The sequence below is a fragment of the Myiozetetes cayanensis genome, unplaced genomic scaffold (genome assembly GCF_022539395.1).
Source record: "Myiozetetes cayanensis isolate MyiCay16 unplaced genomic scaffold, myiCay2020 scf5-8, whole genome shotgun sequence".
Lineage (NCBI taxonomy): Eukaryota > Metazoa > Chordata > Aves > Passeriformes > Tyrannidae > Myiozetetes > Myiozetetes cayanensis.
In genome coordinates this window covers 32,726,718-32,752,835 of record NW_026087742.1, presented here as the reverse complement: position 1 = coordinate 32,752,835, position 26,118 = coordinate 32,726,718, and the positions used below count along the sequence as shown (strand labels likewise).

Below are 26,118 nucleotides of genomic sequence, written 5' to 3'. Positions count from 1 at the left end.
TGAGAACTGCAAGAGGAAGCTTGCAGTTGTTCTTCAGCCAGGAGTGTTAAACTGTAGGAGGTTAGGGAATGCCTAACAGAAATTAAAAGATACAGTCAGGTAAATGTGCTTGGGCTTACACCCCATGTCTAGCTTGCGTGGATGCAATGCCAGAGAAGAAAACTGTCCCTGCCTTGAGCGTTGTACTCCAATGCACAAATCCTCTGTGACTCAAGTGATCGTACCCAGAGTCTCTTGCCAGTGGCAATCCTGCATCTCCTCTGCAGCTCCTTCTATTGCTGAGCACTTTTATTTTAACACCACAGTAGCCTAACAAGAATAATATGTGGAAGTAGGTTTCTCAGTTCCACTGTCAGTGTTATGCATAGCAAGTGGTAGCAATGTTCCAGCTGACTTACTCTGCTGATTGTCCATGAATAGGCAGCAAACCCTTTCAAAGGTTCTGGAACCCTATACAATATATCGGTCTCTATAGAGGGATCACAGAAGTCAGTATGATCATGAATATATTGTATTTTTACATCTCTTCAGTTCAGGCCCCCAAAACTCAGAAACTAAATACGTCAGTGGAGTCAGAGGTTATGTCCACATCTGCAAGCAGTAGGGATGGATCCACAGAATGAAGAAGTGGCAACAAGGACTCAACCACATCATCACACATATGTTTTGTGTTATACTTTAAAATAATGTTAATCTGGTTCTGTAAATTGAATATATGTAAGATTTTTGCAGAATACTTGGTGTATTTCTGGAGTGAATCTTTCTGCTTAGTTTCATCAAAAAAGGCATCCTATTTCCACACCCCAAACCTACCCTGTAATGCAAAATAAATTTGGACACATGGATAGGGCTAAGGGATTAATGTAAAAAAATCATTTCAAATTCAAATGAATATTCCAACTAGTTGCATCCACTGTGCTTGAATGCATGTGGATACATCAAGAAGCTAAAGCATGTAAGGTCTTGAGCAGGTCTGTGCATCATGCCTAGTTGGAGAAGTACTTTCCAGTCATCTCAAATTCTGCTTCTTAAAGTAACCAGTTCTTGACTATGACAATATAGAGACTCTTCTCAATTAAGAACTGACATACCAGAGTTTGTTGAAGAGACTAATAATGCCAGTACAGAAAACTAGTAGTTTTCTAGTAGTATGACAATGATAAAAACAATAAATATGAATGTCAAGCATAGAAGTTTTGGCAGTTGAAGAAACAAGTGGATATACATGAATGCTCACCTTGGATAGAAGAATATGTCACTATTTGGCTGTTTCAGCTAAAACTGAGAAAAAGTAGGGAAAAAAGCTACCAAAACCAGCTATTGTGCTGGAGGACCAGTTGGAATAGAAGTGCTAGGAGGAAAAAAAAAAAGGAGACAGGGTAGAGAGGTAAGTATATCTTATCCCTTTAAAAAAGAAATTAAATTATGCTAGGACAGATATAAAAATAAACCTAAATCAAAAGGAAAGTAGGATTTATCAAAATAGCTGGTCAAGGTCAACAAACAGAGAAGTCATTCATCTTTCAGTAGAATCTCCTCAATATCTATTTTCAGTACACAGAAGTAAAAGAGGTAAGACAGAGTAACACTTCCATGTGAGAGTCAGAATTGTGGCTAAAATATAATTTAGGAAACATGTCAGTCAATCTGAAATCTCTTCCTGCCTCTCTTAATAAGTGCAAAATGAACAGGATATTAAGAGCCTGGAGATAACTCTTCTGCAATACTGAACGAACAATTCAGCAAAGTGAGTAAGCACATATTGACATTTTAGCATGCATTTAAGTTTCAGTATCTTCAATGAGAATCTGATATATGTCTGGGCACTCCTTAACAGAGATCTGTGAATGTGGGTCTATCTTACACAAAAGTCATCCTTCAATCTGTGGACATGAATCTGTCCGGTAGCTGTGGAACATCTCTAGGACTCAGGGAATATACATGCACGTGCCAATCCTGCAAGATTATAAACAAGACAGTTCTGCAAAACACCTCCTGGCACCTGACAGACATATTTTAAAACCTGCTTTTCCCCCTCTCTTTTTTTGGCTCTGTACTGCTGTGATGGGAACACTGGTACTTCACTACAAGAAATGGAAAAAGGGTTCAAGTGCGTTAAAATGCAATTGTGGCATTTCAGGCAGACACTACTCTGTCTTTCAAATTAAACTGCTCTAAATTATTTGCAGTTTCAAGGTCAAGGATCATAAAACTGGACATCATTGAAAGGAAAGGTCCAGGACAAGGTCAACTATCAAAGTCCAGGAAATCAAGCTGACAAGGAAAGCTTCCCGTAGGCACAGTGAGAGCTCCTCCACTGCCTTCTTTTCAACATATAGTGTAGTAAGACATGAACACTAACTTCCTGGAACCACCTGTTAGGAGTGAGAAGACTGTAAAATTATTGCATGAAGAACAGTAAAAAACGGGTGTGATGGTTCTGATGTGGTGCATTTCTCTCACTCACTTCTGTGCCCATAGGAATAGAAGTCTGTGTTTGACACAAAATTAAAATTAAAAACTGTAAATCAAGAGTGTAAGCAATACTGCATTCCTATATCTTGCACTGTCATTTTGGAAGGAGCCAGTTAATAACCTGACCTGGTTATTTTAGCACTTGGAGATATTTCCCTGTACTTTGAATTCCTCTGTTGTGTATTCCACTATCTATACTTTAAAACTCTCCTATTCTGAGGACCTACTTTCTCCTCTGTCACCCAGAATATAAACTGTCATTCCAGGATATTACTCCCTTTCCTGAGTTCAAGAACCGCATGTTAGTAGAAGTCATAATATTATGATCATGCTTAGATCCACAACTTCATGCCATGTAATTAAAAGATTTCCTAAAAAGAAACATTCTTACTTCTTATTCAAACTTCTTTTTTGTTAACAATGGATCTGCACACATAAATCCTAGAAATATAACCCTATGTTGTCCAAAGTAAAAATTCATGTATTTAGATATGGGCTGCAGAAAAAATTGAAATGAGGAAAAGATATTTGAAGTGAGGTGATATTCTGTACACATACCAGTGTAGCTCATGCATGTTTGATGGTGGTATCAAAGGGTACTAATCTGGCACGTGTTGAACCAGCCCAAGATAAATCAGTTCACTCATGTTTCTTCTCATCTCTCTGAAAATGATCACTATCCCACACATCCACTTTTCATTTGAGAAGTAGTTCATACACCACCACAAGAAGATAAAACATTGACTATGACTAACGTAATGAGCCTGAAGCACTAAAGAAAGAGGAGGGGAAAAAGTTTTGAAATTTATTATTTTTATTCTCTTGCTTCCTCCTAACAGGATCTGAAAATCATGAAAGAACTTAAGTTCATCAAAGAATATCCTTTGAAAATCACGCTTACAGGCAGGAATACAAATTGGATACTAGTCCCTAGGCCACTGGCCTACCTTTGTAGAAGGGTGGTTTGCATTTAATTTCCCCTCTGACTAACAATTCACCTTTATTAATTAGAATTTAACACTTGAAAACAAGAGGATTTAAGTTTTTAAAGTTAAATAAAAAAAAATATAAATTGTTCTTATAAAAAAAATCAAACTAAAAAAGCTTCTTAACTGTTAAACTCTTGATGCTATTTATATACTGTGTCACTAGTAGCATCATGACACAGCAATTAAATTATAACCCTTTCACTAATAGAACATATTTTTGCCTATTTAAAACAGAAGTGAAGAAACAAGAAACTTTAGTTCAGGGAAGTCTGAAGTAACCAGAGATGTAGGCAGGCCAGAGTTACAGGAAAAGATGACAAATAATTTGTATATGTATATGTTTGACTATAACCTAGTTTGAGTTCAAGCGTATTATACGAAGCAATATAGAATCTGTCATTAACTTGTAGTTGAACTACATTTAGGGAGCATTAAGCCACCTATAACCTATTTCACAAAGTTTCTTCACTTTATTTAGGCTACTCTATCACATAGAAAATCAGAAAATCATATTGTCTTCCCTAGTTTGTGGACTGTGTAACAAGAATTTGATTTTTGTAGCTTAGATATTTTTGAGGATTAGCAAAGTTACACAGATGAATTAAAATAATTACTATCACTCTTTTTTATATACAAATAACTGCTCATTTCCTACTCTATTTAGACATACAGGAACAATTTTAATATCGTCCAGTATTTAAAGATAGCAAAGAAAAGGACTGGGACAAAATCTGTAACCTCCTTGTAAAATCATTAGAATTGACCCAGTAATCCAAGAGCCAAACTTTTTTACCCAAAACCAATAAGTCTTAAAAACATGTCATACTCTTAAATTATTTTAGTAAAATGACAAACAACATTTAGTAAAATGACAAACAACCATAACATGGTTATACTCGAATGTCAAGTCATTATGCATATGGGGAAAAATATAATCCAATCCAGTACTTTTTGTTAAAAAAAAAAGTGGGATGGGATTGCATTACACAGCCAGGAAAGAAACTTCTCTGGCTAACTGCGCCACCTTATGATTTAAATTTAAATGAAAAATTAAATGATTGTCCAGTCCCAAGAAGAAAACACTTACTTAAAGATATTCCTGTACACTTAAAAATGGGTTCAGGAGCTTACTTTCTTACAGAGAAGTGCAGGATTGTACACTTCACTATTGCTCTTCTGGTTAAAAATCACGTCAACAATATAAATGGAAATAAAATATATTCAATCTTGCTGGTTTCTGTTTTTGTAATAACAGTATACACATCCAAATCAATAAAGCCAGGCAAACGGCAGAGTAGTGGTTTAGCAATCTTAGCACTGTTAGCTAAGTATACAATCAACTCTAAAACAAATGCTTCATAATCCGTTAGATTCTCCCATGTAAATCTATACTTGTATAACCCTGGGAAATAAGAAAGCTTTACTTCTGATCTCTTTTTTCCTAACATTTAAAACATACCAACTGTAAGCCCTCATATATAGCCAACAGATCATAATTTGCACTGAAATCTCTAGTCAGACATGAAATTAAACAGCACAGATATTCAAAGGAGTTACAGCATGCATTTAAATATATTAACCACATCCTACCTTGCATCCAAACATCAACGACAAAGTGTTGTTGGTGCATGCAACTTTGCAGTGGCAAATCATTGGTGTAAAGCAGTCAGGATTTTTAACAATAGGGCACATTCCTTTAGTGCTGCAGTAGTGGCAGCCTACTGAAGGCTGAAAACAAGTAGCTAACACAGCACATGGAGTGGCAACATATGCTGCTCAACAGCTAGCTTTTCTCTTGCTGGTCAGAAGCAGCCTGCTTGAATCTCTACCTGGGTCCCATTCAGCCATCCCCTTCTTTGTTGATGAATCAACGATGCAGCATTGATCACGATTCCCAGGATTTCCCTTCCACTGGGAAATTAGTTTTTACATCGGGAGGAAAAAAAAAAAAAAAAAAAAAAGGAAAAAGAGAGAAATGGAAATGAGGGGGACTAGCAGGTGTGGCAGTATTAGCATGTAAAAGGATGTAAACGCCTACTCATAACAATCACATAAGATTGTCATGCTAGCTGAAGTGGGCTGAAATTATTCCATCGGAAGAAAAATACTGCAGCTCCTGATTTGGTAAAAAGCCAGTGAGTTGCTGCAATACATAGTCATAGTGTGGAGAGAAGAGAAAAAAAAATTACTTATCTAAGAAGCCAGAATCCTCAGCCTTTATCAATATGCATTCCAGTAAGGATTCCCTTCCCAGCGCCTCCCCGTGAAAAAGAATCAAATCAGTCGTAACTCCGAAGAAGCGATGACCTTTGCTTCCCCCAAAAAGATGAATCTCAGCATGAAACAAACTGTACTCAAAGCTGAAAATCCCAGATGCTGGGAGTATGCAAAAAGAGAAATACAAGCAACATTTATCCAATCCTGGCTTGCCACATGGGAGCTTTCTCCAGGCACAAATTTACAAATAGACAGGTTGACGGATTGCAGGAGACACTGAATAAAGATATGAAGTTACACGGAAAATGCACCAGCATGAAGCTAAAAACTCAATCCTCTTTAAACTCTGCCTTTGAGGCAATAGAACTAATGACTCCAGCTAGTACTACTATCCTGCAACTTGCAAATGCCTCGCCGTATTCCAGAAATGCAATAATTAAAGAAGTTTGGGAGCATAATGCTGGTTTGGATTCAGTTACAGCTGTCGCTGCTCCTACAGTTAAAGCAACACCAGCTGAAAATGCATAATAAAGCACTTGGATGAGCAAATCGCTAGCTGTGATTTTTAAGAGGATTATTTATATCAAAAGTTGGATTAATATATCCCCCAGTTTTAGGTTTGGTCATGGTAGGCACACAAATATAAAATGAAAAGGCTGTGATATAGAAAGTAAAGAGATATCCTCAGTGATTTCACAGCAGATAGCAAGGTAAACCGAGCAGTTGTTTCTCAGTGCCCTGACCCTGCTTTTCTGTGACTCACTAAGCTCTGCCCATCAAATTAGAAACTCTTTCTAAAGAAATGAGAGCAGCTTGTCTCCCTGGAAATCGCAAGTGAGTTCTTAAGTCACAACTGAAACAATTTTCTGTAATAAACCCCAAGTAGAAATATGTTATACAACAATACAGAGAAAATGGCAAATGGAGGTCTCTTTGTGCAGCCAGATCAAGCAGTACAGAGGGTGAATAGTACAGAATTTTTAAAAAGAGCTGTCTGAGACTGAAGACCTGTATTTAGGCAACCTCTTCTATTAAGATTTTATATTTATGTAAATATAGATACGTGCGTGTGTGTTGCATGTGTGCATACATCTAAACTTTAAGTAGTATTTCTTCAGTATAACTTACCTTTGCTTTGCAAAGTTCAAAACCATAAAAGAACCAGTTTCTTGAACAGCTTTGATCCTACTATTGCACCATACACTTTATTTTTAACCAGATTTTGTGTGTGGCTAAATTTCAACTTGGTATAATATTTTCTAATTATTGTTTCTCACTCTCTATTTTTAAACTTAGAGCTCGCAGGAGCCCAAGCTCAGTAAAATTACAGTAGTTTCTAGATGGAAGTGGCAGATAGAACTGCTTCACAGTTAGAACTACAATCCAGTTCCATTTCCGAAGATTTATTTTTTGGAAACAACAAGCTCTTTCAATCCAGTGTCCTCAATTCACTCAACTCACACTTCTTTCCCTATCAGCCTGGACATGAGCATTCCATGCCATGTGAGTTCACTACATGAATGCCGACCAGTAGCTATTCAATAATCTGAATTTGTCTGACCTGTGAGTCCAAAGTGACACCTCAGCAGCACTTCTTTTGGACTCACTGTGCTGGTTATCACCTGAAACAGTGACTGAGCCTGTTTAGAAACGTACTGTGGTGACAAACACCAGCTGTAACATTGCTGAACCTTTGATCTATTTATTCCTAGCTTGCCTATCTTATTATTAAGCTATATGCTATACAGATTTTCTTTCAAGTACTGTCTCTCGCATAACTAGCACTGGTGTAAATATAGAAAAGTGTAGTTTCCATGACAATACATTCCATAGTTACAGCCGGCAGCCGCTATCATTAAAACATTAATCACAGTGCTACCTTAAGATGTGAGCACACTACATCACTGGCCTTAGAAGCATTAATTTGGGATGAGGGTGGCATGGCAATATTTTTAGGAGACACTACTATAAAATGCCAGAAAACTGTGCTCTTAACTATTTTGGCTATTCTAATATCCACCTATCTTAGAGATTTCAGTGATCAGTAATTCCCAATCTGTACTAATCATTAGCATTTCTAATAGAAGAATTTATTGCATCTGTACTTCTCAATGTTTTAAACACAATGTCCTGATTGAAAACTGTATTCATAATCACACAAATGTGATTTCTAATTAATTTGCATAGGGCCTAATTAAAATCACCTGCATTATTTTCAAATTCAGATTTCTAAGAAGGGAAAGACAATCAGCCAGTTAGCCTCTTGAATCTGACTGCATTCAGCTGGCTTGTGCTCTCTAAAGGGAGGATGTTAAAATTACCATTTCTTCCCCAGTTCCTGCCACTATTGCAGATTTTCAACCAGAACAGGTTTCACCTGTGATTTCATTTCAGTGTTAAGATGCACCAAGCACAAAACTCATCCCTTAACATTTAAACCAATAGTTGCTTCCAGGTAAAAAACAGTTACCTGACCCACAGTCATCTGGGAAAATCTCAGAAAAGAAAGATTTATCCCAATGACAGATTTGAATAATAACTCATTTCGCAATTTGCCAAGACATTTATTTTCATTAAGTGACAGTCACATATAGAAAAATGCCGTAAGAAAACATTCGCTCAGAGATCCTTGTCTATCTTTTTTTTTACAACAGCACTCATCACAAACAGAGAAATAAATTGCCACTTGCCAGGAAAGGCATTTAAATCACAGTCAAAATGCAAGAGCAATGATTCCTGGAAAACCTATGTCCACATTTTTGCACTAATGGGATACACAGAAGAAAATACACTGTAGGTGTTACTGTATGAGAAGAGAGTCCACAGATTCGCTCAGGCTTTTGAGTCTGCCAGCCTTCTTTGGACTTGAGAGCATTGATGCAGCTACTTGACCACAGCCACTGCTTGTTCAGCTGCTAAGATTTCTCCTGCTCTACCGGCCTCTCTGGAAGCTGCCAACCTTTCAGCTGCAGGTTTTCCAACAACGTCTGCCTTTCACAGGGCATTATTTTGTGGAAATGGATGAATTAACTTGGAACAACTGAGTTACACTTGAGGAAGTATTATGGTCATGTTTGCATGGTACTTCTTCACCTAACATGTATATACACCCTCCTGCATTGGAGCTAGTTCAAACAGTAATCCTTAGTCTTGCACCTAACGTTGTGAGAATCAAGATCAATATAAGTAAAAATAAAAGACCTAGAGAGTCACAAAGACTTTTTTAGCTACCTACCCTTGTTTATATTAGGATTTTAATTTTAAGTTTTTTTAATTCTCTGATGTTTCTATTGACAAAACTGCTTAAGTTTTGGTACTATAGTATAGATTTATGCATTTCTCCTTCCCTGTTTTCACTAGTCAACTTTTTGTTCCATTTTTATACCATTAAAAATTCCACTAACCCTTACAACATCCATTAGATACCAGACCCTCAGCCAAGCTATATGATTGTTAAATTGCTTCTAATCTTACATTAGAATTCAAAATCACCTTCTTTGCTGCTGTTCTCTGAAGTCCCCTAATACTAATCAAGCCTCCTAAAAACTAAACCTGTCTCTGACAGTGATTAAAGAGAAACTGTCTTCTCAAAGAGTTGTATTAGATGAAAGAAAAAGAAAAAAGGCTTTTTGCACCACAGGCAGCACATACAAAAGGAACAAGAAAATTTAAATATAAAGCAAACTTGAAAGATCCCCCCATCAAAATAGAAATGATTGTACACAACTGTCTCACAACTGTTCCTTAAGAACAAAACAGTCTCACACCTCTAAACCAAAGTATTTACAGCTGTTCTGTCATTTAGAGGCACTCTGCTTAGGGCATTTCAAGGACCTCAGTTATGTCTACACTTTCTATGAGATGGTCATTTTGGGGAGTAGAATGGAGATGTCAAGTCTTTATTTTGCTAATACTTGTCTATTGGTGAGTATCAGAAGCCTGGGCTTACTTTGGCTAAAAATCCATTTCCCTTTGGAACAATTGTCATAGAAGCATAGAATGGTTTGGGTTGAAACCGACTTTTAAAGTTCAGGTAGTTCAAGAGTCCTGCAATAAGCAGGGACATTTTCAACCAAATCAGGTTGCTCAAAGCCCTGTCCAACCTGGCCTTGAATGTTTTCAAGGACAGGGCATCCACCATCCCTCTGGGCAACCTGTGCCAGTGTTTTACCACCCTCATTGGGGGAAAAAAAAAAGCAAAACAACTTTCTTAAACCTAGTCAAAATATACTCTCTTTTAGTTTCAAACCATTACCCCTTGCCCTGTCATGACCCGGTAAAAAGTCCATTCCCACCTTTCTAATAGGCCCCTTTAAGTACTGAAAGGCTGCAATAGTCTCCCTGGAGCCTTCTCTTCTCCAGGCTGAACAATCCCAACTCTCTCAGCCTTTCCTCATAGGAGAGACATTCCAGCCCTCTGATCATTTTTGCGGCTCTCCTCTGGACTCGCTGCAACAGGTCCATGCCCTTCCTGCACTCAGAACCCCAGAGCTGGATGCAGTACTCCTGGTGGTATTTCACCAGAGTGGAGTAGATGGGGAGAATCATACCCCTCAGCCTGCTGGTGACATTTGTCTTGATGCGGCCTGGGATACAGTCATACTCTCTGGGCTGTGAGCAACACAACTGAAGTCCACCCAGGGAAGACCCCACAGTCACAAGGTGCCGGCTCAAGAGCTGCTATTTTGTCATCTTTCCACACCTGATATAAAACTATGTTTGAACTGGTACCAAAGGGTAATATGAGACTAAATTTTCACCCCCACTTTCAGAAGTAGGGATAAGGCAACTTTTTTATGTGTCCAAAGGCTCAAGAAGTAGATAAGGTCTGGGCCAGTCCTGCCATAAGAAGGAGAAGAATAGGGCCACTGGGGTGGAGCTGGAACAGAGAACCCCAGGGACATCTGGGTAGAGACAGATTTGTCACTTCTGTGAGATGCCATTGTGACTGCTGGGACCAACCCATTCCACTGTCATGAGCAGCAGCTGCCTCATCTCACATGGTGGTTTGTGGCAGCTGACTTGGTTTTCACAAATCGCTGTATACAGACAGGAATGAGTTGCCAGTGGCTTCTGCCAACAGCAGACCCTGCTGGTGGAGAGCTGACAAAGACATGGGTAACTCATGGAAATAGAAAGTTCTCTTCAAGCACCTTGTAATCACAGCATGGAGGTAGATAGATAGGCAGATGACAGATCTGATGCTCTGAAAAAACATATGCATCAAGAATTCAGATGTGGTAAGCAGCTTGGAGAACATTATATGAATCAATCTCTCCACATGAAGATGGAGAAAATGCCTTCCAATTAAATGCCCATATCTCTAAGTATGCAGTCCTATAAACAGTGATTTTTAAGTTAATGGGAATACTCTTACAAAAAGTACTCATGTTCATAAGTGTTTACACATTCTAAAGTGCCACATTACCAGCACAGTTCACATTTGTAACTAGTTAAAACCAGTCTGAATTATTTATGAAAATGATTTTGATCTGTTAAATCATTTACAAAGTCATCATCTCCATATAATTTTTTTAAGTAATTTCTCTAGCCAGGTAAAAAGTTAAAAGAGAAATATGAAAGAGAGGATAAAAAATACTTGAATTAAATATCAGCTTGAAGAAAAAAAGTAAGTATACTGCTGCCAGTCCTCAATAGATACAAAACAGCTCTACTTATCTGAAGATTCCTATTTATATCTTGTATTAGAATTTTTAAGGTTTTCTATGACAAATTGAACTGAAATAAAGGCCTGATCCTGCTGACTCAGAGTGAAAACATGCACACAGCATATTCAGAAAATATATGCCCCACTTGAATGTCATTATGTAGACGTACTGATTTTTTCAAGTGATTATAGTGTAATACTCATGCACCTAAATGAGCTTGAAGTGATCAATTTAGCCACCACATGCTAGAGCTCAGCAAGGACTAAGAGTCTCAGTATTTGCTGGGGCAAAAGAGGGGTTAGTCTACATGGAATTTTGTGTTAATACACTGCTGCTAGCACTAAACTAGCTAGCTCAGTTATGTCAATGTGCTGAAGTTATTGCACCATGCACATATTTTGTGGTATGCATTTAATAGAGATATAAGCCTGGCCACCATCCTCCACATGGTAACCAGCTGTGCACACACATCCTTCCTGCTGTGTGCAAGTGGGACTCCCTCAGTAAAAAGCAGTAGGAATTGGTAGTAATTTTCCATTTGTTTTCATGTCTCACCTAGAATACATCCTACTTCCATAATATTCTTTGGTGAGGAGTTCCTCTGGCCTTCCAATTCTATGGCAATTTCTTTTTTTGTTGTTGTTTATTCTGAGTCTTGCTCCTGATATCATTATCATCTGTCTCTACAACGGAAGGATGGAGGGACAGTTTTAACTATTCATCTTCTCCATGACACTTATGATTTTATAAACCAGTTCTTCACCCTCTCTAGCCTCTTTTTCGTAATGAAAAGTTGTAGCCTAATAGATCTCAGTCATAGTTATAACAATAGCTTTTATGTATTTGAATATGATCACTGATTATCCCACCTTGTTCTACTTAACTCTTTCAAAATTCACCATAGCTTATACACTAAAATCCTTCATGTCCTTGGTGTTTTCCTCAAAAATCTCTCCATCCCAAACTGTAACATTGCCCTGAAAAATATTCCTCCCATCTCTCACTTACAGTAATTCTCTAAATATAGTCAAAGTTTTTTACATTAGCTTTGCAATAGCCTCCCATTTTTCCTTGAAACTCACTCTGGGATTCATTTCTAGCCAATTCTGTCCTTCTCTGCTTCCTGGCTAATCAATACACATTTGGTATTCCCGCAATTGGATATCCTTTACTACATGAAACACTTTATATTTTTACTTCACGTTATTGCTTTCAGGCCATCTATTTACGTGGAACTTTACGCATGCCATTCCTCTGACAATTTCTGGTGTGCTCAGGATATGGACCTCAATAAAAAATACTTGGAAGCAATTCTTCCTGGAACTTAGACTAGCTAGATCACAGAGTGTAACATCCCCAAAAAGAGTTTCAAACAGGGGGTCCAGTTTCAAGGAATGTGTCTCTAGTTACTGAGAAGATACATATACCGCTTAGACCTCATTGCCTTTAGATCACACAGAATTAAAATTTTGGTTATCATTAATGGCCCATATAGATGGGGAGTCAATAGGGACTATACCCAGACGAAGGAAAGTAAGGAGTCTATCTTATAAGAGTCATGTGTGAAACCCTGTTATGAACTAAATAAAAGATAGGAGACAGAAGAAATCACAAAATCAAAAACAAATTAAAAAGCAATTTTTAAAAAATTCATTACTATTACCTTGACCATTTCCTGGAAATGTTTCATAGGGGTCTGGAATTAATTTTCAAATGTGGTTCCCATAATTGGCTTTTAGTGGAAAACCAGTGCCTATACTACCGTCTCTAGTAGTGAGACATTCAGACTGCTGCTGGCAGCTCCAGAGAACCACCAGAAACTAGCCTTCATTTCTTGGGTCATATGGTACTACTATTATTTAAAGAGGAATAATAAGAATAAAGGAAAACTGCTTGATGAAAGCAGAAGTAAAAATAAAACTGATGATGCATCATAATTCATGGAAAGGTTGGGCTTTTTTGGCACCTAGGAGAAACGAAATTTTCACATTACTAGTACTTTGCAAGAAATTCTGATATCCTGAATGCAAAACATCATTAAACTGAACTACAATTGCAGGTAGACATAAATAAAATAAACAAACAAACAAATAAATAAGTTGTCTGAGCCTAAAACCAAATCCTATGCTGTAAAGTCTTACTTGCTCCATATTATTGTGTCCAAGATTTGCTCTGGCTAAGGGTGCAGGCATCCTGGTTGGGAGAGCCAGACATACCTTTCATGTCAGAGTTGAACCCAGGCTGTCACCACATGTGCTAGAAGCAAGAAAACACCTTTGGTTTCCTCTGTGTGGCTTTTCTTTTGCTCAGAAATTCTCTCTGACACATAGAGAAGGAAGTCCTGATTAACCAGATGTTATAATTTTTAATTTTTTTTTCCAATTTTTTCTATGTATAAATGTATCAATGTTCCCAGTTCCTGTTACAAGTGAGCATTTTCTCACCAGTCAGGAAGAATGTCAATGATTTTCCTCAGATTCCTTTAACAGGAAATTCTGTGTTCATTTCTGGCAAATGCCATTATTCTCACAGCTTTTAGTATTTAATGGTTTTTCAGCTATGAAATTCTCATCCCATAAAAAAAAAAAAAAATAAACCAAGTAAAACTCACAGATAAGAGACATAATTGTGGTCAAAGCTAAATTCTACATCACTTTTCATCAAAAGTGTAGCAAAAACATCTGTACGCCAATGTCTGCTTTGGTTGGCATTTCTAACCCCACCATTCTTAGGACAGACCATTGATCTTGTCTCTGGACACACTGGACACATAGGATCCCCTTATTTGGGGAACAGAGATTGCAGATCCCTCTATTAGGGATCCATCTCTATTATATCCATCCCACATCTGGGAAATAACCATTGCCAACAAGAGAAAAAACCATCAATGCCCATGGTTTTCTTTTTGGAGGGGAAGCTGCCTTTGACTCCATCCCACGCAGAGATGCCAATTGGCTGAAGAAAAATGTTTCTGAAATAGTTTTTCTTCTCTCAGCAGTTCCTGTGTATCTTGCTCCGTAGCCTGACCAGTTTTTCACAGTGGGAAAGGAAAAGTGAAACCCAGTGAAAGCTGGAAGGGTGTCTGTTTTGTATGTTTAATATTGTGGCACAGACAGCAGCTTCTCTCCGCCTCCATGGGCTCATGCCTATCGCCATGGTTTTAAATACAGGCTGTAAAGCTTTGCAGCTCACAAAAAACAGATGGAAGAGAAGAGAGTTTAATCCTGGGACTCTTATGAATTCTCTCATTCACAGGAGCTTCTGAACCAGGCACTTTCAGGCACAGCACTCCCTCGATGCTCACAGTTCCTGCTTGACCCTCTCTGCTGGAGCGTGTCCAGGGAGAAGTGCAGGGCTAATGGCAACAATCCTATTCTGCTTCTTCCTGGTCAGCAGTGACCACTGTCCCTTTACAGCACTTTTCTCTTTCTGGAATGCCTTTAACAGCCAGGGTAGGGATTTTGCACCCTGATGGCACTGCCCAAGCTCTCTCTGTCCTGGGGTTTGAGGGATACTAGCAGGGTCTGTTACTGTTCGCTGAGCAGAACAGTCCTGTAAATTGAAGTCATTGAGAAAAAGCACACCTACAGCCCTGTGTTGGTTTGGAACATCTCCTACCTCCAATGCACCACCAAACCAGGGTGGGGGAAAAGAAAAACCTTCCTAAAATGACATTATCCTGAGGGAATGTGTCCTCTAAAGGGTCCACGGGAACAATAGGATGAAATAAAGAGAAACTTTGGAGAGTTATTGGAGTGCCCAGTTTGCAGTCCTTTAAAGATGACATTTTTAATGCCTCAAAGAAGAGGAGCTTAGTGGAAAATCAATGTGTTTCCAAGGGAAAGGAGCCAACACAGCAACACAGCTTAAACTTCTCCCCGTGACTGCAGGCCTACGAGAACCTGCAGAATCCTTCTGAGCCAACCCCTTGGCCCTCTGCAGTGACTGAAGACCACTTTCTCACTACGGGGTGAAGGGTCTGCTGGCAGGCCCAGCATGGCCCTAGGACCACAGTGCCACAGGCAGCTCCCATGTCATTCAGAAGTCCCTCCGTGGAGGTGATGCTAACGCAAAGGAACAGGCACAAGCTCAGCTTTGGTTGTGGAACAGGATTCTCCCTGTCCTCCTCATAACTAAATTTACGCCAGTCAGCCAGGAAAGGAGTGTAAGAGAGCCCAGGCCCAGGGCTGTTTGACTCTTGCCTGGTTGAGAGCTGTTGTGAGTCAGCTAGAGAGACGGACGGAGGGGGACCATAATTTTGGGGATGGCAGCATCCTTGGTGCTGCCCTGTACAGGTATGGGAATGAGCAGCTTTGGGGCAGTGGTAGCTTACCTGGGGAGAGCTGCCCTCCTGCTTCTGCTCAGTCTGCAGTGCAGCTGACTTGTCTGGAGCAAGCTTCCAGGAAAAACAAAAAAAGCAGGCTGGGCAAAGTCTGCTCACAGGCTGTGCTGCAGCAGGAGCATCCATCTTAGATCCAGTGGAGGAGGAGAGCTTGGACAAGCTCCCTTTTTAAAGCAACAGTGCTCCTACTGAGCATGGCGAGTAAGGGGAGTCCTATGCCCCAGCAGCAGTTGTGCTGGATGTGTGCAGAGCACTTTATAGGTATTAGCTAATTGATCTTTGCAAATGCCCTTTGAGTAATTAAACATCACCCCTCCGGTTTTACAGGTGCAGAAAATAAGCTGAGATAATGTCACCTGGTGAAGAAGTAGCCCATGATTTTTTAGGGTGCTTGGACGAAAAAGCTTTTGGACTGATTTTGTAGGTGCAAAACATCTGCAGATTTGTCTGACTCTCACGGCTCAGAACATCTGTAATCCACTTGTAAATAAGAGTGAACATCTGCTTTTAAAAGCCAACCTCAGGGGTATTTCAAGTTGGAAATGCCAAAAAGCAGGCACCCCAAATCACTAAGCCTTAGAATAATGGTGGCTTTTATGTCTAAAGATACCTAAGAAGAAGAGTCTAGAGTCAGGTTTAATCAGATTTTCTCTCTCTGGTTCTTTTTCATGCATCTAGACAGGCCCTTTCCTGTGGCCTCCCCATGGATTCTAGTGGACCTGTTGGCAGGGACTCAGGGTTTGAGAGGGAAAATAAGACTTTTCTTCCTCAGGACCACTTTTTCTGCATGAACTGAAGGACAAGATGGGACACCCTGTCTGGGTCCACCACCATCCTACAAAAACTGCCATCAGGAAAACAAGACAGTTGTCCTGAATGTGGCACCTATCCTTCCATGGCCACTGGCTGCTCTAATTCTGCATTGGCCTTACAAAACAGAGAAAATGGGGAACGCAGATAGCAAACAGGGAGACATGTGGGGCATGCCACATAGTTGGGAGTAGACGTTAACTGCGTGGTACAGGATGTTCGTGTGGTTTACTCTTTATTATCTTCAGACCATATTTTTGTTCTATGGCAGACACTTAATAAACAGCACGTTTTTACCTCTAAGTGTGCCTGACCGAGTAGCTATAAAAGAGACCCCAGAAGCTGACTCTCTCCCAACATGCTGATGCTGTAGCAGTACTCTATCAAGGCCCAGATTTTTAAAGTTAGATAGATACAGCCAATTACCTCATGGGATTTTCACTTGTAGGCTGAACAAGTTTTGAATTAAACTTAAAAAACAGGGCTAGTAAGAACACCCACTAGTGCCTACTTGTGATTGTAGATACATAAATTGCTTTTAAAATCTCAGGTTTCTCTCATGTATGGCTTCAAACTGGAGAATTCTCTTCTTTTACAGCTGTAAGACAATAGCTGAAGCTCCTGTTGTCCTTCAAACTGTGCCTCAAGGTACATCCATGTATTCAAGGCAGCCTGTTTTTTCCTCCAAACCTTCCAGATGTGTGAAAGCTACAGGCTGAGTATTCTCCAAAGGGACAGGCCTGAAGGAATTCTAAGTCCTTTGTTAGGCACTCTGTCAATGTTGTAAGCATCACTATTTAATTGATGTACTGTTTTCATTATATGTGCCCTAAGGGAGTGTGCTGACCAAAGCTTCTTGTAAATTGAATAAATAAACAAATAAATAAGCAACCATCTTTGCCTTGACCAGTTCACGGTGTGACAGAAAAGTCCATGTGGTTTAATGTGGTTTTACACAACAATCTAGCTGGCTGGAATGGCTTGTTTGATCTTCATTAACCCTGGCAGGTCTTCCAGCTCCTTCTTCCACCTCAGCAAAGATAGAGAATGCCACTCTTCCTTTACAGATTCTTAAGGTTACTTTGTTGATTAAATATGTCATTTTAAAAGCTTCCTATAATGTGAAAACTACCTATTTCCTTCCTTCATCTGGAAAATGGGTGAAGAATTTTGTCATTTGCTGTTAAAAGGGATGAAGTAGGATGCTTCTTCTCCCACTCCTTCCCTTTTCTCTGTTGCCTACCTGCCCCACTTCACAGCTCTGCAAAGTCATGAACTCCCATTTGCTTCTTACTTGTATAGTGTCTGGACCAAAACACTTCTCAAATAAATCTTTTTACAAAACCTTAGAAAATATAGTTGTACCAGTCAGAGTCAGCACTACAGGACAAAAAAAAAAAAAAAAAGGGTACAATTTGGGGAGATAAGCTGGCTATATCCAAGTATAGAAAGCACCATAGACATGGGAGCCATCATTCAGTGAAGGTTAGCCACCCAAAAACTTTCACTGCTGCTTGAGCAGGTTTTGCAGCCTATGCTCATCACTGGGCTTCCTCAGCAAAAGCACTATCAGTGCCCCAGCTGGCTTGTGCACATCTACAAGAGCTGCAGCCACACGCTGACTGCAGTCAAACCTTCATGCTCATGAATGTTATGCATGTGAGAGAGTTTATGCCTGTGACTCATCATCTTGCCTACGTTCATGTGTTCCTTTCCACTCTGGAAGGAAAGCGCTTTCATTCACGAAAAGAAAAAAATTAGGTTTCAAGACGTATTATGATATAATCACACTCTTTTATAGTGTTCAGCTTCTTGTTATGAAATATGATTTCCCTAAGGCATGACTATAGTTTGAAGTGTGGAAAAGTGAGTTAAGAAGGAAAACAGGTTGTGCCAGCCACGCCCCCATGATTGCCCAAATCACCTGCTCAGACTGCTGACTTCCCTCACAGAGCTGCTTAAAACTTGCAGGACAGTTATCCCAGGTTGTCTTCACACTAAAGTAAGTATGTTCAGACTATATTTAGTATAGAGTTTAAGGAGACTGAAGAAATGAAGATGGACTGAACTAGAGACTGAACAGAGTCCACTTGTGTGCCCTGGTGTCCCAGAGCTCCATGCTCTTTCTCTCTTAACCATACTGCAAAATTATTTTGGAGCAGTGGAGGTGCCATAGTCAGGCTTTTATGTGAGCCAAACGAAAAGAAAACATTGTGCCCTTTTTCTCCCAAATATTTGAGGCCTCTGTTGTCCTTGGAGTAGATACTGACCAAATCAAAATGAGATAAAATCAAAATCAGGGAAAGTGTCAGAAAATGGGTATTTCTCAGGGGACATTTTCAGAATCCATGAATTTGGACATACTCCTAAAATTGTTTCAGAATAGGAAACTCAGGCAGGATGTCTACTTCTCCCCTGTGAGAAGCTGGTAATATTTGACCTTAACATATGATTAGCTGTTAAATGACTTTCAAGGAGACTTTCCTAGGATAATCTACTTAGCCTTTAGCACCCATTTATCACTTCATGGTGGAGATTAGGGTTGATTCTGAAGAACCGCATTACTTAGAGTCTCAGCTACATTTTTTTTTTCAGTTAAGTAAATTATTCCTTTATTGGAATAATGAGAAAATGTTATGTCCTCTTTTCCTCTATTTAATGTATTGTTATGAAATAGGTGACTATGAAAGTCATTTAAGGAACAATTGTAAATGAAGTACTGTACATTTTAGAAAAAAAATCACCAAAAGAACTGATGGACTTATGGTCACCCAGAAGGTTCTTGAGATATTTCTGAATTACAGATGTGCTGGTCACCATATTTTGCTACCAGATATTGACCTAGACACTGGCTCTAGATAGAAATCAAATACAGACAACTTTTTAAGTTGAGTGTCCTGGTGTTTGGAAAATATAAAAAGATTATGGTAGTGTTGCAGACTACTGCATTTTCAACCATAGGAAGGAGCTAAAGTTACATAAATTTCCTGGAGGAGTACTTAGACAGCTGTTCACTTGAAATTGTGCTTTTTTCTGTCATCAATGTGATACACAAGTTATTTTAAAGTCATGGCAGAGAATTAATAAAGAAATTGTTGAACTATTAGTACACAATTTATATGCCTGCTCATGTACCTCACAAAAAGATTCTTTTATATTCTTTGAAGAATATTGCTAATGATAACACCAATATATGGCTTCCCCTCACAATACATGTAAACAATTTATCACACAAGAATAAATATAAACAAGAAGCATGCATGCAGTCCCTCAGTGTTTAAAGATGCTCACGCAGTCAAATCCTCAAACAATTTACCAGGGACAAACACAGCTACACTTGGTTTTAATGGAAATTACTTGTGTTAATATTCCACGTACCAATGCCAGATTGAAACTAAGTGCTGTCCAACTTTAGAGAGTGCTATTCTGTAAAATGGAGTTGTCAGGCTGAGCCAGACACATGCTGGAAAGCAGACAAGAGTCAGAAGGTGGGAAACGGCCTTATCACCAAGGCAGAACTGTAAAGCCACAGATGAACCTCCCTCTAACAACCAAGTGGTATTTCTGGCTACTGGTAAAAATTAATTTTCTTGGATGAACTGGTTACCCCTAGAATTCCCTATTACTTCATGTCCTATATTTGTGTAACAATCATCTGGTAGGTCTTTACATCTGTAAACCTGACCTGTCTTTAAATTAAGAGAACTATTTGCAGGGCTTCTGTAACTGCAGGTGATGGTGCAGTCATGTGAACGTAGGTTGACATCCTGAGGCTTTGTCAACTGTTCTTTCCTGCCACCTGTACCCATCCCTCCATGTCCCAGGCAGTCTGTTCTTCCCTCTCTGCTGGCACATCCCATCTCTGCCAGAATATCATGAAGCTTGTGTCACATCTTGGCACCAGAACATAAAGAGGAGAAGCTGAACAGGATTCAGTAGCTGTGGGAGAATTATATCTACTACTGTGGCTGCTGATCCATTATGAGTATCACAACCAGAAATGTCCATCTGGAGTCACCCATCAACTGTTCCTGGGCAGGTATCAACCAGTTGAAACTTGACCCTATAAAGGAGTTCAAGCAGAAGTGGAAACTACCGTCTTGAGATATCAGGATGTACAGGGGTCATATTTTAAAGCATTTCTCTGCCACTAGGTTCATTAGAAGCATCCTGCAACCAAAGGAGGGTTAATTTAAACTTTTTGACCACTCTGTTCTAAGAAAAGATAAACTGAAAAATATTTTGAGACAGAGAAATATAGTTCTTATGAGCCGGACATTCCTGATACTAGATGTTTCTGTAGAGGTTTCTTACAGCTATCTTGCACAACAGAATAAATTGCCATTTTTCAGTGCAGACACATTTCTTATACCATGAGAAAATCTGACAGTTCTAAAAATGTTTCCTTTTTTTTTTTTTTTTACAAAAAGGAAGACAGAAGACTGGTGCGTTTTTACTTGGAGCAAGGAATGTTCTATGCCATGCATTATTTAATGAGAAGAAATTTAGATCACAGAATCTCAGGATAATTCATGCTGGAAGGGACCTCAGGCAGCCTCCTGTCCAAACTTCCGCTCAAAGCAGGATCAACTAAGAAGGCTAAAGAGGTTTCTCAGGGTTTTTTCTAGTAAAGTCTTGAAAGATCCCAAAGATAGAGACTGCAATGGCTCTCTGGGAAACTTGACCCACTGCTTGGCTGTTGCAGTAGTGAATGTTTCCCCTTTATATCCATTCTGAACCCCTCTCATTTCAATCTATGCCAGTTATCTCTCATCCTTCCACCATGTTCCACTGTGAAAAGCCTGGCTCCATCTCCTCGAGGACAAACTTGCAACCATTCTGGTCTGCAGTTAGGTCTTCCTTGAAGCCATCCCTTCAAAACCTCAGTGAGTCTCATTCTTTCAGACTCCCCTCAAAGAGAAAGTGCTCCAGCTCTGACCATCTTGATGGGCATCTTCTAAACTTGCTTGTATTTATCAATATCTTCCTTATGCTGGAAAGTGCATGGGATCTAACAAGCTTTGAGAAGAAGAAGGTAATCACTTCCTTTGATAGCCTTTGATAGCTCTTCTCCTCTTCATATATATTGAATTTAATGAATTTAATGTTGGCCTTATCCTCCAGACCATCCAGGTCTCTGCTGATGGCAGCCCCACCCTTGGGAATGTCAACTTCACCCCCCACTGTAGTGTCTTCTGAGCTGATGAGCATGTGCTTCTCATCTCTAGACATTGATAAAGATGAATTGATAAAGAGGAAAAGTTCCAGAATAGATTTCTGTGATACACTTGCCACCAGTCTTAAGGTAGAGAGTGACCCACTAACCACTGCCCTCTAAATCCGATCATTCAACTGGTTTGTTTCTCATCTAGCTGTCCAGCCATCCAAACACTAACATCCTAATCTTGGATACAAGAGGAGGCATGGCAAAAATCTTAACTGAGTTGGAATAAATTATGTCTATGGGTATTTCTCATTCACATGGCTATTCATTTTATCATGGATTTATGGCAACCATGGTCTGTCTGATGTAATAAAAACAATCCTATGGACACCACTGCATTTTAACAATAGTTTGGGTGACCTAGAAGAAGATGAATTTGTAGGAATCAGGAAGATCATAGAAAGCATGGACACATGCTCTTTCCCTAACACAAACTGTCCTACTGTTATTGCACCATAGAGAACTCCAAGGGAGAGAAAGGATAAAAGGAGAAGAGAAAAATGAGAAAGCCAACTGCTTTGGGCATGGTGAAGGCAAAAATGAGAAAATAAAAATGGTACAAGTGCCACAAAATCAAAAACATGTTGGTAAGGAACCAAAAGGGCTGTCTGAGCAGGGCACTTGCAACAGCAGTCTGCTCCCTGGAGGTACCCAATAAACCAGCGGGCATCACTCCCTGCTGATTACTTACAGGGGAGAGAGGGAGGCAAAGGAAAGAGAGCTCAGCCTCCATAGAGTCTCCACCATCAAATTCCCTCTTCCAGCCAGTGTGTATGCCCATGTGTGGGGGAAGTTGGTGATGGTGTCTGGTGTTTCCTTGGGTCCCTGGTGAGGAGAAGCTTCACATCCAGGGACAAGATATGGGGCAAAGGATGCAGAGATTCATAACAGCCCAGTACTCAGTAGGGCTGTTACACTTTTTTAAAACTAAACCCCACAACTTTAAAAGATCAGATTTTTTAAGATTTCAAAATTAATATATTTTTACATTAAAAAACTGAAGCATTAAAATTCAGACACAACAGCTTATGCCAAACACAGACTTACTAAAGTTACTACATCTGATTAAAGATATAACAAAGTATATTGCAACAGCAATTCATTTCCAGATTTTAATGAGTTAAGGAGTGCTACCTTTTTGCATAATGACACAGCTGAAACTGAGAAATTGCTGCTTTTTTTAGAGCAGCTCAATCTTCATAAATGTCATATTACCCTGTATTGCAATTCTTACAAAAGACTGAATGCAAATATTTACATGTTTTCCAAAGGCCAGTACTTTCTGGTTTTGTTGTGTAAATAAGCATTTGCCTTCAATTCTTTGAGTTTCTACTTATTATCAGATGCAGCAGGAATATTTTCCTCTTGTGAATTATCTATTGAAATCTGAGCAAATGAATCAGAAAAGAGTTAGCTCACATGCTGTTCTCCTCTTCTAATTTATAAAAAAAAAAAACCCAGAAAACAAAAAACAGGAGAATATGAAAGGTATAGTAACTAAAATTTAAAGAACACATGACCAGCTTTTTGAAGAACCTAAAAACATGAGACTTCAAAAATATCTATCAAGACTAAGTCCTAATTCTGTGTTAGATCAGCTACACTTATATTATTGAAAGTGAAGTGGTTTTGAAAATCCCATTGATCACCTCTTTGCTCTATTACACACCAACACATCAGATTTTCAAACAACCATCTCTCTAATTAACTTAGCAACCAGTTACATTCAAATGTAATGTAAAATTCCAAAAATGAAGACAGAAAATATCTTATAAATGATAAAATTTAATAAATGAATGTGTAAGACTCACACAGCCTTTTCAGTGCATCCTTCCCACTAGGAAATAAGGAGAAAATTAAAAGCTGTGTCTGTGTGCACATCACCACATTAAGCCACTGGACCAGTCACTGAGAAAGATTCCTTAGGACATAAAATGCAAACAAATTAAAAAAATCACAGTTTAACTGAAGATTTCCAGCTTTTGATTTAATTCATTGTTATAATCAGTGATTTAATTCACTTTCATTTAAATTGATATACACTGCCTGGGGTTCCCTATTTATCACATTTATAAAGTGGGTGATACTATGATGATTTTTTTCCATTAGCCGGTGTACCTCATTAGGAAGGGTGATGCCTCTTACCGCTGAAAGGGATTTTGCTCTTCTTCACAGTCCCTTGGCACTTTGCTGATTTTTCCTGCAATAATCAGCCAGAAACACAAGTTTTTTTGTGATGTGGACACTTGTCCACTAGATGCTGCACTAAGCCCACCTACTTATTTCATAGCTCCATCCTGCCTTAGACAGACCTGGACTCCTCTGAGTAATTCCTTCAGGTATCCAAGTTACCTTGGCAAGACATCGGGGTGTATGAGCCTGCAGAGACAAGGTGCCTTCATTCAGTATCTCAGCTTGGTGAACTCTTTGGTCTTGGACTGGGTGATGTGCCTTGCCAAAGTAATATACAGATTAGTGAATATGGATTAAATTGCCTTATATACCTATGTACTCATGAATATTCACATAGACATACTGTATGCAGCTTAATGTCCCTTTCTCCATTTTTTACCCTTTAGAGATAGAATGCAGCATCTTCTGGGTTCTGGAGCATGTTCTAGTAAGATAGTTGTGAAATAAAGAGTTATTGCAGACTTTGTTGCCTGCTCCTGGGGCTCAGGACTGCTGGGGTGAAGCCCAGACCCAGCAGAGCAGATGATGCTGTGGCTCACTTAGTAAAGTGAAGTGCCTATGCTATGCAGGAATGGGAACCTTTAGATTTGTTTCTCCCCTCCAACTTTTCTACTGCTGAGTTCAAACAGCAGAAGACAGCCTATTGTGACTTTCTTCCATCTAGTTCTTCCCACTCATAAAAGCCAGCCAGCTCAAACCATTATTCCAGAAGGGAAGATGACAAACATTTCCAAAATGACACAGAATAAATAGTTCTTTCCCCAAACATTTACTTTGTATGAGTTTTTTCTTTATGCAACAGCTATAGGATCCTAAAGCACTTCAACTTTTAGATATTATATTACAATTCTGATGTATAACTTCCTTTGGTCCATCCTAAGATGGAATTGGTTATGCAAAACCACTGCAATTTTCTAATAAAACAATACACCAGTGCTTGAACTCCAGCCTATCCCTTCCAAAACACGTTGTCCTTTATTTTGGAGCTAATACTTTCATTCAAATTCACAGTCAAGCGGATGGATAGCGAATGACGTGACTTCCCAAACTGTGCTTGCCTTCTTGGTGGAGAGTGGGAGCAAAGGTGGGTGAAGGTGTCTGGCTGTGGTACACCATAACACAGGATCAAGATAATGTTTTCAAACTGTGAGGTGGCCGCTGGTCTTTGTGAGGGCCAAGAACTTCTGCCCACCATTGAGTTTCTCATGTGACATTTAGCTTCTATCTGGGAAAGAAAAAGAAAAACAAAACCCAAAACATGACCTGAGCAATCTCTGAATGCTGCTGCTTCCCCAGCTGCTTGTCCCCTACATCCAAGTGGAGAAACAATCAACACTGGCCACTGCTCTACTGCTAAATACCTTAATTCCTCTGCTGACTTGCTGGTCCGAGATTGTGATTTTATAAAGTTTTAACTATCACACAACAATTTTTAGGGGAAAAATGAAACTCTATTTGTTCTCCTCACGTTGAAATTCAAATTCCAGCTAGGGCCATCTTAGACCAGGTCTCTAGCATTATGCTAGAAGGCTCTAGCCTCCAGCTCGTCCCACGTGTTAAGCACACCACACGCAGACTCAGTTTTTGGTGGAAGTATCAAACTGCTGGACCACAACACTGTGTGGACTGGTATTTTGTACTGAAAAAACAATACAAAAAGTTTCTAAGGTTTCTGAGGGAAGATACCTCAGGTCCAGAAGATACCTGGGTGTGCAGCTGTGGGTATGACATACCTGCTCTTGGGGATTCAGGCACTATGTGTCACCAAGCCTGGCAACAAGGATTTCCTCTGTCAAGGTTTTCTTAACTGGATAGGCGTAGTCAGCATGGTTAATATTAATCATGGATAAATTAATATCCAAGGACTTCCCTTCCAAAATAATGATAACTATACACTGTCATGGCATAAAAAGACACCAATGAGAAAACTTACCCACTTATATGCAGTGGTCAAATTGACATTAACTGTCCCAGGAGTAGATGGGTAATTCTTCAATCATTAATAGTCCCACTTTTGTTCTTATTGCATTACATATTCTGAACCTACAGGTTCAAGTACTTTTAACTACGTGTAAAATTTGAAAGAAAAATACACAGAAAACATTTGAGAAAAGTTTTGATTTCAAACTGAGTTAGTTACAGAACAGAAACAAAAAAAACAGACATTTTTTTCACTGTTTGCAGGAAAACTCCCCACAA

General features: G+C 39.2%; 1 protein-coding gene across 16 annotated transcripts in view; it reads right to left on the bottom strand.

Annotated features, from left to right (window-relative positions):
- The window catches only part of DLG2 (discs large MAGUK scaffold protein 2), a 996,215-nt gene that overhangs the window by 624,485 nt on the left and 345,612 nt on the right, over nucleotides 1–26,118 (bottom strand). The window contains exon 1 of one of the 16 annotated variants that reach the window (XM_050332280.1): nucleotides 5,055–5,884. The exons of 13 other annotated variants lie outside the window; for them this stretch is intronic. In XM_050332280.1, coding sequence (XP_050188237.1) covers nucleotides 5,055–5,156 — 102 coding nt within the window. In that variant the 5' untranslated portion in view covers nucleotides 5,157–5,884. Of the gene's footprint in view, nucleotides 1–5,054; nucleotides 5,885–26,118 lie in introns of those variants that run through there. 2 more of the 16 variants (XM_050332288.1, XM_050332293.1) reach the window with 2 other exon arrangements.